Genomic DNA, 16,600 nt, shown 5'->3' with positions numbered 1-16,600 from the left:
GCAAATGGTGCCATGTGCTGGAATAGAATTTATTCTATTCCAGAGTTTGATTAACAAAATTTCACTGTGATCCCCTGTTGATTCAAGTATCCAGAACATAACTCTGGCCAGTAAAATATTGAGACATAAGCTAATTGGTAGGAGCTACACTGGGAGTAAGTTGAAGCTTTTACCACTCTCAAGAGCCTCCTATTCCTTTGGGAGACACAGATAGTTAAGAGACCAGGTCCAAGACTTTCAAGGACTTGGCAAAAGCTATTTATGGATTGGTGAGAGGTTTCCCTCCTAGGAGCCAACCCCATAGATGGCCCTGGAGAGTTCTATCATCTGGAGGAAATCCAGGATACATTCAGATTATTAGGGATTGGCTTAAAGTTCTTCTGAATGTAGTATCATATTATTCTAACCACTCATTTAATTTTGGTGAGGGGAGTGTGGGTGTTAGAAGGAGGGTTTGTATAACATGCCATTTCCAGAGAGTTGGAAAATTCTGCTTTTCTCCCTCTTCTCTTCCTGATTTTAGTGGTCCAAAGGGGAAGAGAGACATATGGAAGTTAAGATCTGATAGGGGTATATGTGAGCTCTTGCTGTACCTGTGATTCCAGCTGTATCAGGCAAAGATGCAGAGGGTATGTCTGGGGAGGTGTATGCTGAAGTCTCCCTTCCCTTCTGTCCATTGAACCTTCAATGAGTGGACCTTCATTGCAGCTTCTAATTCTCAGCTGCTGCAGAGACCCTTCTGCAGGGAACATAAACTATGACCAGAACTGGAGAGAACTGACCCACTATTTCATCATCTTTTCTTCAGTCCACATTTTACATCCCATGTTATACAAATCTGAAAGGAAAACATACCATTTAAACTTTCTGAGGTCTTTTTTAAAGGAAATTCCTGTCTGGAGCATCACCAGCAACCAGTGTGTTTGTGTGTGTGTTTGTGTGTGTGTGTTTGTGTGTGTGTGTGTGTGTGTCTACATTTAGGAGAGTAGCATGTAAAAGTAGCTTTTTGTGTGTTTCAGTTATATGAAGTGTTAATATTGTCAGAATTCATATTTTAGTAAAGCCTCACTTAATAAAGAGGTGAGGCTCTACTTGTAAAGTGACCACAGAGTGACACACACTGAGTTTCTGTGGAGATCTCTCATTGAACAGTATCATTAAGATTTTTACAGTGCAGTGGAAGATGGTATATGAATATATGCAGAGCGCTCCAAGGGGACTTTCCTGGAAAATCTATTCTAATGCAATCTTTGTCAATTGATAGGGAATAAGGTGAATGATAGGATTTCTACTACCTGCAAAAGTCTGAGCCCATATTCTTACTTAGGAATCTGAGATGTTCTTGATTGAATAGAAAATATGCCAGTGACCTACTCATTGAATACATTATGATGCTTACTATGTGTTTAATTTTGAGTTTTTATGTTGACTAGTGAGGTATTGACTGCTATTTTCCATTGGAGGGGGAATCTTATAACCTTCTAGAGGTCTATTTTATATAGTATTTGAAAAATACTCAGGAGTCTAAGGCAGGAGGATAACAAGCGTAAAGCCAGCCTCAGCAACTGAGTGAGACCCTATCTCAAAAACAAAAAATTTAAAAAAGGGCTGGAAGTGTGGCTCAGTGGGTAAGCACCCATGAATTCAGTACCTGGTACCAAAAGAAAAGAAAAGAACTAAATAAACAATATTCCCTTTATCAGCATTTAGAGGAACATGATGTTTTCTTTTCTTTCTTTTTTTTCTGAACAAACCAAACATTTATAGAAAGGTAGCTCAAGGAATTGCCTTTAAATAAATAAACAAATAAATAAATTTATAAAGAAAAATGAAAGAATGGTCTTATGGGGGAGGGGAGGCTTGTAACAGTTTCCTATATTTTTGAAATCGAAAGTGTCTGCTCTGAGTAACTATTCCTGTTTCTAAAGAATATACTATTCACATCCAAGTAAAGAAGAAAACAATTTTTTTCTCCTTTTTCTTTTTCTGTCATCTGTGGTTTTGGTTTAAACATTGTATAGAAAACTTTTTTTTTCCTTTTCCCTTTTCTTTTTCACTTGGTGGTACTAGGGATGAAATCCAGGCCCTTACACATGCTAAGCAAAGATTCAACAGTTGAGCTACAACCCAGCCCTATGTAGCAAACCTTTAAAATTTCAGTGTAGTATTTAAAATAAGCCAAGACAAATTCAGAAGGTCATAGTTGTCTGTTTCATCTGGCCAAGTCTTAATTTGTTGGGAATGACAGCTCATGAGTGGCCATGTCCTCCAATCAAAAACTATAGGCCCCATTTAATTGTCTTAATGAAAGATAACTATCTGTGTTTCTCAGTTGAGTTATCCATCATGCACAGATAATTTAGAAACATAAAAATTGGTGCATTTTTGGAAGACATTTTCAGCTTGATTTTAAATATATAATATTTAGCATATGATATTAAATTAGAAAAGCAGTTTGTGTGTGTGTGTGTGTGTGTGTGTGTGTGTGTGTGTGTGTGTGTGGAGAGAGAGAGAGAGAGAGAGAGAGAGAGAGAGAGAGAGAGAGAGGAGGGGGGAGGATGGAAGTGCAAATAGATGGACCTCCAAGTTCTGTAGGCATGGAGCCTGCTGGCATGAGTTAGGAAACCTTGCTTAAATGCCATTTACATTCTAATGGGTAGCAATTAACCACTTAGAGGAAGCTTATACTCCACCTTTTGATCCATTACTCCCATTGATGCCCAGTGTCCTCATACCATTGTGGATCATAAAGTGTCACTTGTCCCTAAGAAAGTCTTGGTTCAAGCTCTCAGAATGAAAGCCCTAAGAAAACAGTGTTAAAGGTGCCTTTCACGCTTAGACAAGGATACATTCACATTCCCTGTATAGGGAAAATTCCTTAAGCTTCTTCCCTCAGCCCTGGTTGGCCTGCCCTTCCCATTTCTCCCCAGCACTGTGTGTATGTGTGTATGTGTGTGTGTGTGTGTGTCCCTTGCCCTAGGTCTCTTGCCCCCAGCTTCTCTTCCAGGTCAGGTCTACTTCCACCCACAAACAAAATTTTTTAATTTTAATAACAAGACTAATTATGTGATATAGGTGGAATTACCTCAAATAACAACACATAAATTTAATGATAATTTTGTGATAAATACAGATTAATGATAAATTTCTTAGAAGGTATAGATCTTCAGTGTTTCACTTTAATACTAATGCCCTTTGGAAGACAGCAAAATGGTTTATAGTTAAGGCAATATTTCTCTTATATTCATGTGCTCTGTGGACAAGAATACTATAAATTAATTTGTCTTTCTTCCTCTGGCACACACATGTGCACACGCTCATATTCTCTCTCTCTCTCTCTCTCTCTCTCTCTCTCTCTCTCTCTCTCTCTCTCACACACACACACACACACACACACACACACACACCCCAAGCCAAAAGTAAAAATCTGTTTTAAAATTCATTCTAAAATATCATTTGTCTTTGTCTTATTTATTGAGCACCTTTATGGCAGGAAATCATTTATCAAAATTACATGTTTTATTCTCAGGGAACTTGGTGGGAAGGCCCTGGGGCTCTGCCTTGTCACTTTGTGGACCACTGGAGTGCCCTCAAGGAGTCCCAGGTTTCCAGGCTCAGCTTCGGGGGATCATTTGATACAAATGAGTTCATTATGCCTTTGCATCCACAGCCACAAAAATGAAATCTTTATCAAGTTGAATGTTTCCCAAAGCAAAGAAATACATTTTATTTTCTGCTTCTATTTAGTCCATTCTAAAACTTGTCTTCTGCTTATTCTCTGTAAGGGAATCACAGCAATGATTCACAAAGATTCTCCTAATCCTTTTTTCTTAGGTTAAAAAGAGTTTGATCCCTTCTGCTAGTGTTGGATCATTTGAATTTTTAAGATAGATTATGTTTTTTTTTTTTTTTACCTGTTGACTTTAGTGAAGCTGTGATAACATAGCTTTGCAGTGCAAGTTGATCCTAAAAGTCACTTGAATTGGTGGGGTCATCTGTCCTGGTGATCTATGGCTGATTGTCCACAGCAGTAGTGGTGAGGCCAGGTGACATGGGACAGACATTGCAGGAATTCAAATATGTATTGTGTTGTGAGGGAGATATACCAGTAACATAGACCAAAAGCATTCATGTCATTCCACAATATCAGAATTAAATTGAATAACAATAAATTCATAAGCCACACCACTTTGAGAAGTTGCCATTTACAGAATTCTCAATGTTCACCTAATAGTTATAATCTGGGCAAACACAGATTGTTTTATACCAATCTTAATTACTAATATCTATAACACTCAAGTCATTCATCACACTTTATACAATGATATAAACAGGTCACAGAAAGACTAAGAAAGGGTAAAGGGGCTCAGGAGGCTGGACTGAGAGCAAAGGCCCAGAGCAGATATGAATGCAAGAGTCAGTACAGGTGGTCATATGAGGTTAGAAACCAGCCAGTGAACTTGTTCAAGGCACCAAGATGTCAAAACACAAACCAGGGTCTGAACAGGTGGCAGCTTCAGAGTGTCAGCTTTAGGTACCAGCTTGGAGTGGGCCAAGCATCCTTGTGGGCTGGAGAAATGACACTGAGCTAAAGCCCAGAAACAGAGAATCAGAGGATTGTCATTGTGGTGATTTTCCTGGGCAAGGTTCATGACAAATGATCAGGTGACACAGTCATTGTGCCACTGTGTCCGGTCTTAGGAAGTACCTCCTTTTATTGGGCTTCAGAAAAGGGAAACTTCATTTGGTGGTCTGGTATCTTTGATGAGCCCACGGACCTGATTTATCTGATATGGGGTTTTGATATGCCTATGTATCCATGTGCTTCTGATTTAATTCTTTAAGTTCAAAGGTGATCATTTTTATTAGCATGATTATTTGTCAGTTTTTTTTCCTATGGTTGTGCCAGGTAGATGTGATTTTTTACTTATACAAATAAGGTGTAGAGTAATTCCACCTCAGCACTTAAACTGAAGAAACTCCTGGCAAACAACTGCTTTGTAAAATGAGTAACTCAGGGTTAGGTACAGCCTGCTTTCCACATGCATCATGGAGTAACTCAGCAGAGCACAACCTGCTTTCCACAATTGTATAGGAATAGGTGTTTGACATCTTCACTTGCAGTGAAATCACCGTAAAATAGGCTAGTGAAGTTGTTAAATGTCCTACTCTGCCTTGCTATAGAGAATATTCAAAAGCCATTGTCCTCTTGGAGTTAGATTTCCAGAGTTCCCAGCTTTTTGGAGCTACTCCAGAAATTATAGGCATATCATACATATAAGTTAAACATGTTCCATATGCATGAATTTGGGGTAGAGTTAAATGAAGTTCTCCTGAAAGAAAAGAACTGGACTTCCACTAAGCCCATTTAATTCACAAGGACCATTCTACAGAAGCAGAATTATCTAAAGGCAAAATTGAGAAGTCCTTTGAGAAATTGTCTTTGCAATGTTGGTTTAAGATTCAAATATGGAAATTTTTAGAAAAGTTCTCAAAAAAAATGAAATCACTCCTTAGGATAGCTCCCTTAGGTACCTCTCAGGGTTATATAAGAATACTTAGGACCAGTTGTGCTTGCTATGTTTCTCATATCATAGAAAGAATGACTGAGCACAAATCACTGCTGTTCATTTCTTCCTTCAGAATCTGAGAGGAGCAGGACTTCTGAGGATAGTGACTTTAGGACTGTTATCTCTCTTCAGTCCATCTAGTAAGCTCCTGGATGGCAGGACCTGATTTCTAGTCCTATTTTTCGTTAATTGCACCTCGAAGTGTGTCTGGTGATATCAGCTGCCCAGTAAATACTCAATCATTTCTTCATAAAATCCTACCCTACTATTTATTTATAAAATTTGTTAAAATGAAACCTAAATATATGAAATACGTTTTATTTCTTGTATTAGTAAAAGATGTTTTCTTAGTATAAGACATTTCCCACTGACCATTATCTTTCCACATTCAGGCTGAGTCGTGATATGTTTACTTGATTGCAGCAAAATGTTTCTGAGCATGTTTCTGTCTGATTGCTTATAAGCCATAAGGGACACTGAGAAGTGCCTGTATGTGCTAATATAGTGGTCATTTCCTAATTGTTTTTAGATTCTACTAGAATCTAGATTTCTACTATTAGACTTTATTCTTATTTTTAAAGATGGATTTCTGAGCAGATAGAAGAACAGAATGAATGATAAACTGGCCCTGACTGAAAAAACGAAATTTAAAAATCACAAAAACTTCATTTATTTACTGGTCAAATGCTCCTGGGCATGCCTGATAACATGCCATCATCTCATTCAGAAATCTTTTTATTTGCATGCTCATCAGTGTATTTTGCTTTTAGTTTTCCAGGGTCTTGTTTTTAATAGATTCTTCTAAATGGACCCAAATTTCCATCACAGATACTATTGTTACAGAAAATCTTAAGATTTTTCTGTTATTTCTTCCTATCTTACAATTCTAACACATACACAAAAAGTAGAAGCAGGTCACCTTCTAATAATAAAACTTTGCTTTTACATATATGTGAAATTTTAAAGAAGTGTGTGTGTGTATTGCTAGGGATTGAACTCAGTGTCTTGCCATTACTGAGCATGTGTTCTACTCCTGAGCTATATCCCTAGCCCCCAAAAGATTCTTATATAGAAGTGTTTAACAGTAGCTGTAGAAAACCTACACACACTGTGTAGGAAGAAGAAAAGCATTCTGCAGTATCATGTCAGGTTCTTCACCTGTGGGATTTCATTCCCTTCTGGCTGCACTTCACCTACATGTTCAGAGGACAGTTCCCAGGTCCCTCCTGCAGCTTCTGACTCAGTGTAGTGATGCTGTGTGGGTTGCCTGTGCTGGAGGGGACAGGTTGCATTCCAGGGAGGTGACTGTGGCTTTCTGCCTCTTGGGCCATCCTGTCACCATATCTGTACTCATTCAGGGTATAGCAGCCCACCTACCTTCTTTTCACCAGGAAAAGGCAAAAATCAGGATTACAAGGGCTACACACTTTCATTTTATTTTTTATAGTATCTCTTTTACGTCAAGATTTATTTGTGCTTTTCACTGATCTTAAATTTCAAGTTTGAAAATAAAATAGAATTTTCACCAGATTTCTACTTAACCCTGGGACAGTTGACCTCTTCTATTTTCCCAATAGATCTCTAAGCATGGTTAAGACAGCAGGAATTATATTTGTATTTGTCATAAGGATTGGCTGACTTTGAAAGGAGAAGCCTTTATCTGAAGTCCTCATTCGTACTGAGCGGTTTGTTCAGTGTGATGTCTTCTTGACACATTGCTATTTCTAGGGTGATTTTTAGTACATTTAGACATCCTTGTGAGATTTTAAACCCATTTTTCACTGACTTCAAACACTGGCCATCTAACAAATATATGCCTCTCACTAGCAGTTGCAGACAAGCTAACATTTCTATCACTGATCTTCTAAGTTCTCTACTCATCCTATAAGGCTGCTCCAGTGTGAGAAATTGAGAAGCATACTGTAAAACATTTGAAGAGCCAAAAGTTACCAGGCCAGGTTCTGCATTCTAAACAGGAGACTTCCTCTGCAGTAAGTATTAATTTAATAGTTGTACAATCATACAATTTAAGGAAGGTATCACCTCTGTACAGGAAATACAAGTTTAACAGAAATTGTTTCATTTGATCTTTATCTTCACAAAACCTGCAGTAAGAAGTTTGAAGAAGTGGCAGAGGTGGTTTAAATTCCATTGTTGCTTGTCAGTGGTAGCTGAAAGCTTCCTTGTGATTAACTATCTTCCAGGGCCTTTGGGAAACCAAAGCATCATTGAATGACTGGGCCAAATGAGTCATCTATTAAAATTATCCCTAATGAATTACGGGTTTGCTTGTTTAATTGCGTGTGGTATAGGGCTCTGGGATGTTAGAAGTCTAGTGGGCCTCCAAGAAATTACATTAGCTTAGTTAAATATTTCAGTAGGATCTTTCCTAACTCACTGTACCCTGACATTTCCTATTCCTCACTGCCTCTCTCTCTTCCTCTCCTTCTGTTCTCTTTTCCCTTCCCTGTTCCCTCCAGCATGGACAACCCACACAGCATCACTATACTGAGTCAGAGGCTGCAGGAGGGACCTGGGAACTGTCCTCTGAACATGTAGGTGAAGTGCAGCCAGAAGGGAATGAAATCCCACAGATGAAGAACCTGACATGATACTGCAGAATGCTTTTCTTCTTCCTACAGAGTGTGTGTAGGTTTTCTACAGCTACTGTTAAACACTTCTGTATAAGAATCTTTTGGGGGCTAGGGGTATAGCTCAGTGGTAGAACACATGCTCAGTAATGGCAAGACACTGAGTTCAATCCCTCACAATGGGGCTTTTTATCCATGTCTGGCCCCCACTGGTCCGTGGGCAGGACCTGTCCTCTCTCCTAACCCCACCATAATACTCCTGGCCACTTTTCATATTGGCCTTAAGTTCTCTTTATTCCCATTCCTGAGAGCCCCCCCCCAGCTGTCTCCTTTTGGTAGTCCCCAGCACCCCTCCCACAGCACCCTGAACACAGGGACTCAGTGCACATTTATTAATGACTACTCTGCTCATTTATTAATGACTACTCCAGAGAGGCAGACCGCAAGCTAGATCAGCCTCATCAATTCCTATAAAACTGAAGCAACTTTGTGTATCATCTCCAAAATGCAAAAGTAAGTGTGTCTTATTTACATAAATCTCCCTGTTAGCTTTCTATTTTACCATATCTGCATTTTTATGTTTGACCTATTAGTACTTTTTTGTACCCATCATCTAACAGATTAGTACCCATCATCTAACAGTATTATTCAGAGATATTCTTGGTTTAACAAAGAGAGTTCAGAATCTGAAGTCCCTTTGTGGCCTTTGTGATATGGACACTGGTAATCTCAGTTGTTTCATATATCAGTAAAGGAGTGCAGTAAGTCTAGGACTACTATGCAACTACCAGCCATTGAATGCTTCACAGATGTGAGGACCAGTCTTTGGTATTATTTTGAGCCTCTCATGATCACAAGGGTACTTCAGCCCACCTGTCCTATGTACCTTCCACCCAGGCTCAGGCAGGAAAGGGCAGGCCACAGAAATCTGGCCACCAGAATGAGCATTTCATTAGCCAGAAACATGTCTACTGACCACTCTGTTGGAAGAGAGGTTAGGCAGCCAGGTGTTGAGCTTCAAATATTCAAATCAAGGAAGACAAGATAAGGGTGTTATATAGAGAGTATTGTTCATACAAAGCCAGGTGTTCTGGGAGACACTTGCCTGAATCAAGTCCCAGTACCAGGTCAGTTCTGAAATTTTAGGGCATAAGTGTGCACTGAGGGAGCTCAAAGCATGTGGTCCTCCTACTCTAGAAGCAGGCTCAGATTGCTGTCAGGTTGTTGTACTGCTTTTGGACTTCATGCAATTGTGATCAACCACACTTAACCAGATGTATAAGAAGCCAGGGTATAAACTGTGATTATATCAGAGTGTGTATTAAAGTTTCACCAAAAAAAGTTTTCACAATAACTCGCAGATGCTCAGTGTGTTTGAATTTCCAAAATTTTATAACAGTGCTCAAGCAGAATTAGTAGCTTTTCTCCCTGTCAAGAAACCCCCCCAGATCTAAGTGATAAATCTACTGTATTACTTTTCTTTTTTTCTTTTTCTTTTTCCTTTTCTGCATCCATTTACTGATGTAGATGAGAACATAATGCAAAACTAAGTGTGTCTTGTTTACATAAATCTCCCTGTTAGCTTTCTATTTTACCATATCTGCATTTTTGTGTTTGACCTATTAGTACTTTTTTGGCTTTATGAAGGAAAAAAAAGTGCTTCCCTCAGCAGAACCATCTGGCTTCGTTTCCTGTTCCTCAGCAACTCTATGTATATTCTAGCAAGGCCACCCCTGTGGTTTTCTGAGTGGTGTTGTTATACTGGTGGTCTTAGAATTCAACTGGAGTGATGGAAAACTTTCTTTCAAGTCTAAAGTTTCCAAGGTGAAAAAAAAATGCATAGTATTGTCATTTTTTGACATAGTATTATTTTTTCCCCTAGAACTGGAATAGAGTATTTTAAATTTAAAAGAATTGCACCATTTTATTCTTTAAGAAAGAAAACTTGCTTCTAAAATTTCTTATACATAGTGGCTACCGAATTTGCTTATTAAGGTAACTAGAAATATAATCAGGACATAATTGCCATGTCTGAGTTTCTTTAAGAGTCAGTTGACAAAAATAAAGGATCAAATTTGCAACAGATAATGATTACACATCAATTATACAACTGAACATCTCTGCTCAATTCATATTTTGTGTGACAGAGGTAAATGTAGATCTAATTTTGAAAGGTACTTTTTTGTAGTTATTTGGGCCTTTAATGTGGCAGAAAAAAATCAAGTGGTCATTAGACATAATTCTACAGGAGTGTGTGCACAAGATTGTAATTTTGTGTTTTTATGTTATAACATTCCACCCATTTTGAAAAAAATCTCTTGCCCTGTATGTACTTATCACTTTATGACATGCTACATTTATTTTTAGAAACAAACATCAAAAGGGTTTTTTTTTTATATAATATGTTTGTTTCTTCTCTCTTTCTCTGGTTGGTTTGTTTGTTTATTTTTGATATTGAATTAATCAACCAGTGGGTAGTACATTTCATAATAAGAGTGTCTTATACCTATTTAAAGCTTTCAGGCTTTGTTGTATAAGATAATAAAGGCAAAGTGCTTAACCTAGTCCCCATACACATAGGAAGACTTCTACAAAGTTGGAGCCTTCTCCACAAGGCTTTGATTAGATTACATCCTTTTTAATGATAGGAATGATAAACAGAAAAATGACAGGAATATGAAATCTCTTATTCTTCCCAGGACTAAGTTAGAAAAAGCTTTAAAATTATAGCCTTAGACTTACTATTTTTTAAATAAAGGGTTAGAGACTTTGAAAGAAATTCTGTACCAGAGGATTTGATTATTTGAGGTTTTGTTTTCCCTCATAGACAACCAGTCCGTGATCCTACAAAGACCCATTTTAGTCTGAATGCTCCTGGAAGGTGTGCAAACTTGAAGGGAATACTCAGTTTTAATTTTAAGAGGAAGGAAAAAAGTTAAAAATTGAGGCTAATAAAAGTTAATGAGGAACACTTAAATCCTTTAATGGTTCAATTTATGTTGCGAGTCAGGATGGTTCATGCCATTATTATACGCGTGTGGCAACATCCTCTCTCTGGCTATAATTCTTTTCCCTTGAAAATGAGCCAGTGTGACAAGGAAAGGCATATCATACTCTCATGATTTCTGTTAATTCTTTTGACAAATTCCATATTTTTTAAAATGGGAAAAAGAACAAGCAAAGAAAATTAAAATATAAAGGTCAGTTTTTTTCTGCCATATCTGACAGATTACTAAATAAAACACAGTTATCAGCCGAGTGACCATTTCTAACTGTCTCTTTGTGCTTTAAAATTTATTTGGGGATGGGAAACATTCCCCAAACCTAGAGGGTACACTTAACATGCCAGTTTTCATTTGAGAAGAATTACTTTTCAGTTGTAGGTGTTTTGGGAGGTAGCCTGACTCAACATCCAGTATTAATGGTCCAAAGATAGAACAGCTGAAGTTCCTGCCTGGACTTCTCTGGGAGACATTAGCATGCCCCTGGACACAGTTTCCCTACCTCTGGTTTTGCTAATAAGTATGTAGGGAAGGCTTATTAGTTTTAGAAATGTTACTTTCATGCCCTTTCTATTACCTACATCAAGTGTACGTGTGCATTGTTGTTAGAAATGTCATAGATCTCAGCCTACCCCTGACTGCAGAGTCCAGGCTGTGGAAACACCTCTTGTATCAAATCACTCAAGAGGGGAAATTCAGTTGCAGGATGCATGAAAACACCAGACTGTCTGTGTTCAATAGCCAAAAATGTTGTAGACCAATTACAGGGAATGGCAAGTGCAGTGAACTTTGAAAACATTTTTTAGTAAGTGTAATAATCCACTGAGTTACATCCCCATTCCAAACTTTTTCTTAAAAGCAGAAAGCAGTTTTTCTATAGCCCTTTTTAAGGGTTAATAATACTTACCTAGAGGAAAGCTATCATGTTCATTGAGGGCATTAATTTCACTTTTTTTTATTTACACACACACAATTTTCAATGTGTACAACTTCTACAACTTACCTCCAACTGGAAAACTGATCCTTCATGTCCTACTTCCTCTTTTCTTGGGCTGAAGACTGGTGGGGGTGATTGATTGTGTGACTTGACCCACGGCACCTTGTTCTTGGTGAGTAGTGTCCCTCTTGCTAGATTTTGAGTCTTGAGTTTTGTGCTACTGCTCCTTGTACCTCTAGAAAATCACTTTGCCATATGGATTTTTCTCATCTTCAGAGTCAGAGACTAGAGTTCTGTGTAGTTCTAGGTTCATAATCTGAGAATATGATTCCAGCTTAATAAACAATTCTTCATACAAGCATTATTTAATATTTAGTGTAAAATGATGTTTTTAAAATATCTGGTAACAGAATAAGGTGTTCTCTAGTTCTGAATTTGAGTTCATGTTTTAATATTATGAAATTACTAAGTAAAATAACTAATTCATATAGCCTAATATCTTTTTTTTCAAGTTTACATCAGTTATTCTGCACTAGTTTAAGATAATTTCTATTTAATTTTATATGCCAGGATAAAAGATGTTGTAGAAAGTACTATCTGTTAAAAATGTAATTCAGGCTACTCATGTGATCTATATGATTGATTATAATTTATAAATTTTCTGGCTGGAGGTATAGCTCAGTTGTGGAGTGCATGCTTGTCATGCTTGATGCCCTATGCAAACCCAGCATCAAAAAGTAAAATAAGCAAGAAATAATAAAAATTTTAAAATATAATTTCTAGTTAACCATACTGAAAAATGTAAAGGAAGCAATTGACATTGATTTTAATACTGTAGTTTAGTTAATAAACTAAATATTATTTAAATATGTAGAAGAAATTTAAAAGTGATTGAGACATCTTATACTCTGTTTAAAATTCAGTAAGTGCTTAACACTTGAAATCTCGACTCGAATCAGACACACTTCATGTCACATGGCAGCCATCACCTGCCTTTGTTAACAGAGGGATTCTGCATACTTGTGGACTTGAAATTCGCTTTGTTATGCATGAAATTGCACATTCAGAACCCAGTAGTCTCCATCTACAGTTATCAAATTCTGAAGATAGGAAGCCATGAAAAAAGAAAGCTGGGATGCTTGTAGGTTACTCTCTTTTTGATAAGCACTTTGTCATTTCCTCCATGGTAAGCATGTGATGGGAGGCCTCAGTGACCCTTACCTTGTCTTCAATGATTAGCTGATGGGCCCTGGCCACATAGCGCCCCTCACACTGAAGGAGCACATACAAGACTTTCCCCATTCTTCTCCCAGTTGGAGAGTTTTTCAGGGAAGTTTTGGAGTGGCTTTAGCTAGCAGCACTCACAGACTAATTTCTCAGATTTCTGAATACAGATTGCCCTTTGGGTAAAGCAGCTAATTAGTACTCACTCTGAATGACTACCAGGGCACCAGTCAAAAGCAGAGACTCTTACACCTCACAGCAAGAGCCTTGTGCAATCCAAAGAATCCCCAAAAGTTTTTAAGTAAAGGACCTAAGAAGGCTTCTAGTTGTTGACACAAAACTAACCATAAGAACAGAGTTTGTACATTTGGGTCTTTGTCAAGTCTCTTAAATCCATTCTTTCAGATAGGTAATTCAAAAGTAGGCAGAACTTCAATTGTCAAGTGAAGTTCTAGAAACACTCACTTTACTTAAGTGCTTTAGCTTCAGGCCCAGAGTTCCATTTCTCTTCCTAAGCTTTTCAGCTGCTGCTTTGTCTGTAGTTTAGCCCACTCCATTTAAAGACTACCAAGCTGTACTAGTCACAAAAAGTCTTTGTTTGAAGGGACTTTCCTTAAGGCAGGAGTCTGGTGTGCTCTTTTTGTTCCTAATGGCAGCCATACAAATGAATTAAGCACCTGTAAATTTACTGGTGTGATGAATGTCCTGTTTGGGGGAAGAGCCCTATCATCCTTTCCATTTACATAGCATCTTTTCTCTGAGGATCTTGAGGTACTTTCCTGAGCCAGTTGGTACAGTTGTCCTCATTGCAGAGATATGAATGTTCTAACTCCTCTGGGGTTAATTACTCTTGCCTTTAGGGCCAGTCATGAGTCAACAGAAAACCTGGGATTTTAATACACAGCTCTTAGTTTATTAATTTCTACTCTAATCTTCAGTTATTTAAAATATGAGTAAGTAAAATATAGCTGATCTTTCTAATACATGCCAACTACTCATAAGCAAGAGTCATGGGAACATCTGAACTTCTACATCTTTTGGAATCTCTGAGACAAGAAGCAGCAATTCATGCCTTGAATTGCCTACTGTCTGCCTCAGGATCAGAGTGATGATCAGAAGAGGTAACTATGGCAGAAAGGGGCAACAGACTTTTCTTGCCTCTTTGTACCTTTGCTGATAAGAATGATGAGACTTAAGTGACACCATCTTTATTGGAGTTTATATCAGAACTCAGATTGTGTACATCTCAAAGAAAGTTTTTGATTCAATAAGTATTTTTTCATAGAGAAATTTAGAACAGAACTGGTAGTTCATACTTGTAAACTTCCTGGCAAAGAGAAACCTGAGTTTAAATTTTCAAATGAAAAAAATATGAGAAAAGTAACTTATAAAAGTGACACAGGGGGCACTGGTGTCATAGCTCAGTGGTAGAGTGCTTGCCTAGTATGTACAAGTCACTGGGTTCGATTCTCAGCACTGCATATAAATAAGATAAAATGAAAAAGTCCATTGAAAACTGAAAATAAAATTTTAAAAAATGACAGAGATTGAGAGTATAGCTCAGTGGTCGAGTGCTTGCCTAAAGCATAGCTTGCTTATTGATCATTATTATCTCTAATACATAAGTATATAAGTACACCTTAATACTTGTAAGCACATATTTTCTTAAAACTTTATTCATTTGTATTTTTGTAAAATGCATGTCAGCTCCACAGAGGCCCAGAAGAAGTCTTTCGTTGTCATTCTGTGGCATACTTGCTTTATTAAATTCAATAAGTCAGTGACATTTGCTTTATGAACTCATTGGCCTATTGATCTGTAAAAAGAAATACACTGTAGAGAAATTAAAACTTTTCCTCTGAAGCTTCCATGCTTCAGTGTGCTGAAATAAGCCAACAATAGATTAACAGGAAAAAAGGTACACGATTTGTGCACTTATGGAAGTGCACAGATGCATAGGAGCCACACAAATGATGAAACTTGGGCAAAGGCAAATGGTTGAGGTATAAGTATCCTCTTTAGAAGGGAGAGGGAAGGGGGCTTCAGGCACTTTTAGAAGAAGAGTAAGTGATTTTGAGAGGAGACGAATGGAGGTGAAAAACAGTGGCCTAGGATGAGTTCCTCTGAGCTCTGGGTGAGTGTTTGATTTTCAGTCTCATCCTCTGTTGTTAAAACGGTATTCTCCTTGCTTAATGACATTTCAGTAACAAGCTTGAAGGCACTTATGTTCCTTTTTGGCAGATCTGTAAGAAAAAAACCCTTCCCTTTTTACTGCCCTCAAGGTATTTTCAGTTGGAAATCTAAAGCAGCATATTTGGGTGTATCCTTTCTGAACCCCAACAACCGTGTCCCAAAGGAAAGTGTTCCCATGTGTTTGAAGGTTCCTTTATGTGGACCCTCCAGGAGGGTTCACATCATGCTTTTGTTTAATTCTGTACTGGCCCAAAGTTGGTGTTGGTTTTGGATTTCTTAAATAAAGCTTTCTTTAAAATAGTTTTAGAAAGTTATCTCTACATAGGCCACAGCATATTTGTATCAGATTTGTTTGTTTAAATTTTGTCTGAATTCAGGTTTAAAAACTGGTGTCATTGGAGTTGTGGCACTTGCTTTTCTAGAACTTGTCCACTGGTTTTTCATCTTTCCCTCTCTGTTCCCAGGGAGCTTGAAGTGATTTGAATCTGTGTGTATGTGGGTTCACATTAACATAGACATGCGTGTGTATGCTCATGCTATTCTTTCACAAAAGTCAACAACCAATGTAGAGAGAAAATATGCATTAAAACCAGGATATTATATTAGAGAATATGCTTGCAGGTACAAATTTAAGGACCTATTACCATCAACTCCCATCTTCTTTTTCACAGATTAACAGAAAATATTGGAATTCTGGCAGTACCAGTCCTGATAGAGGAGTGGGTGCTCCTCTATCAGGACTGGTACTGATTTCCATCTCCTCCTTCTCTGAAGCCTGGGACTGGTCTTGGGTAGGCCCCACAGTGGGTCCTGTCTCTGCTTCAGGAGCAACAGAATGGCTGGGGAGTAGGACCTTGTAGCCTAGGCTATAGGTAGCCCGGATCCTGATTAGAGGGCAGGTCCTACAGGACTTTGGCTCTTTTTCTCTCCTTGTTCTGTGATACACATAGTTTTGGAGCCAGAGGAACCCTGATGTGCAGACCTAGGGCTTCCAGGCTTCACAGGTCTTGTGAATGCCCAGCACTCCTCACCTGTGGCTTCTCAGTTCTTAACCAGTTCACAATCTCCACGAAACTAGAGTAC

At 38.1% G+C, this 16,600-nt stretch overlaps 1 protein-coding gene across 3 annotated transcripts in view; it reads left to right on the top strand.

Moving 5' to 3' along the window:
• Nucleotides 1-16,600, top strand: part of Gmds (GDP-mannose 4,6-dehydratase) — a 615,427-nt gene that overhangs the window by 317,813 nt on the left and 281,014 nt on the right. Inside the window, exon 8 of one of the 3 annotated variants that reach the window (XM_040282195.2) lies at nucleotides 8,051-8,197. The exons of the other annotated variants lie outside the window; for them this stretch is intronic. Coding sequence (XP_040138129.1) covers nucleotides 8,051-8,182 — 132 coding nt within the window. The 3' untranslated portion in view covers nucleotides 8,183-8,197. Of the gene's footprint in view, nucleotides 1-8,050; nucleotides 8,198-16,600 lie in introns of those variants that run through there. 3 annotated transcript variants of the gene reach the window in all.

This window comes from Ictidomys tridecemlineatus, chromosome 8 (assembly GCF_052094955.1).
Source record: "Ictidomys tridecemlineatus isolate mIctTri1 chromosome 8, mIctTri1.hap1, whole genome shotgun sequence".
NCBI classification, from domain to species: Eukaryota; Metazoa; Chordata; class Mammalia; order Rodentia; family Sciuridae; genus Ictidomys; species Ictidomys tridecemlineatus.
This window is presented reverse-complemented; position numbering and strand designations above follow the sequence as displayed.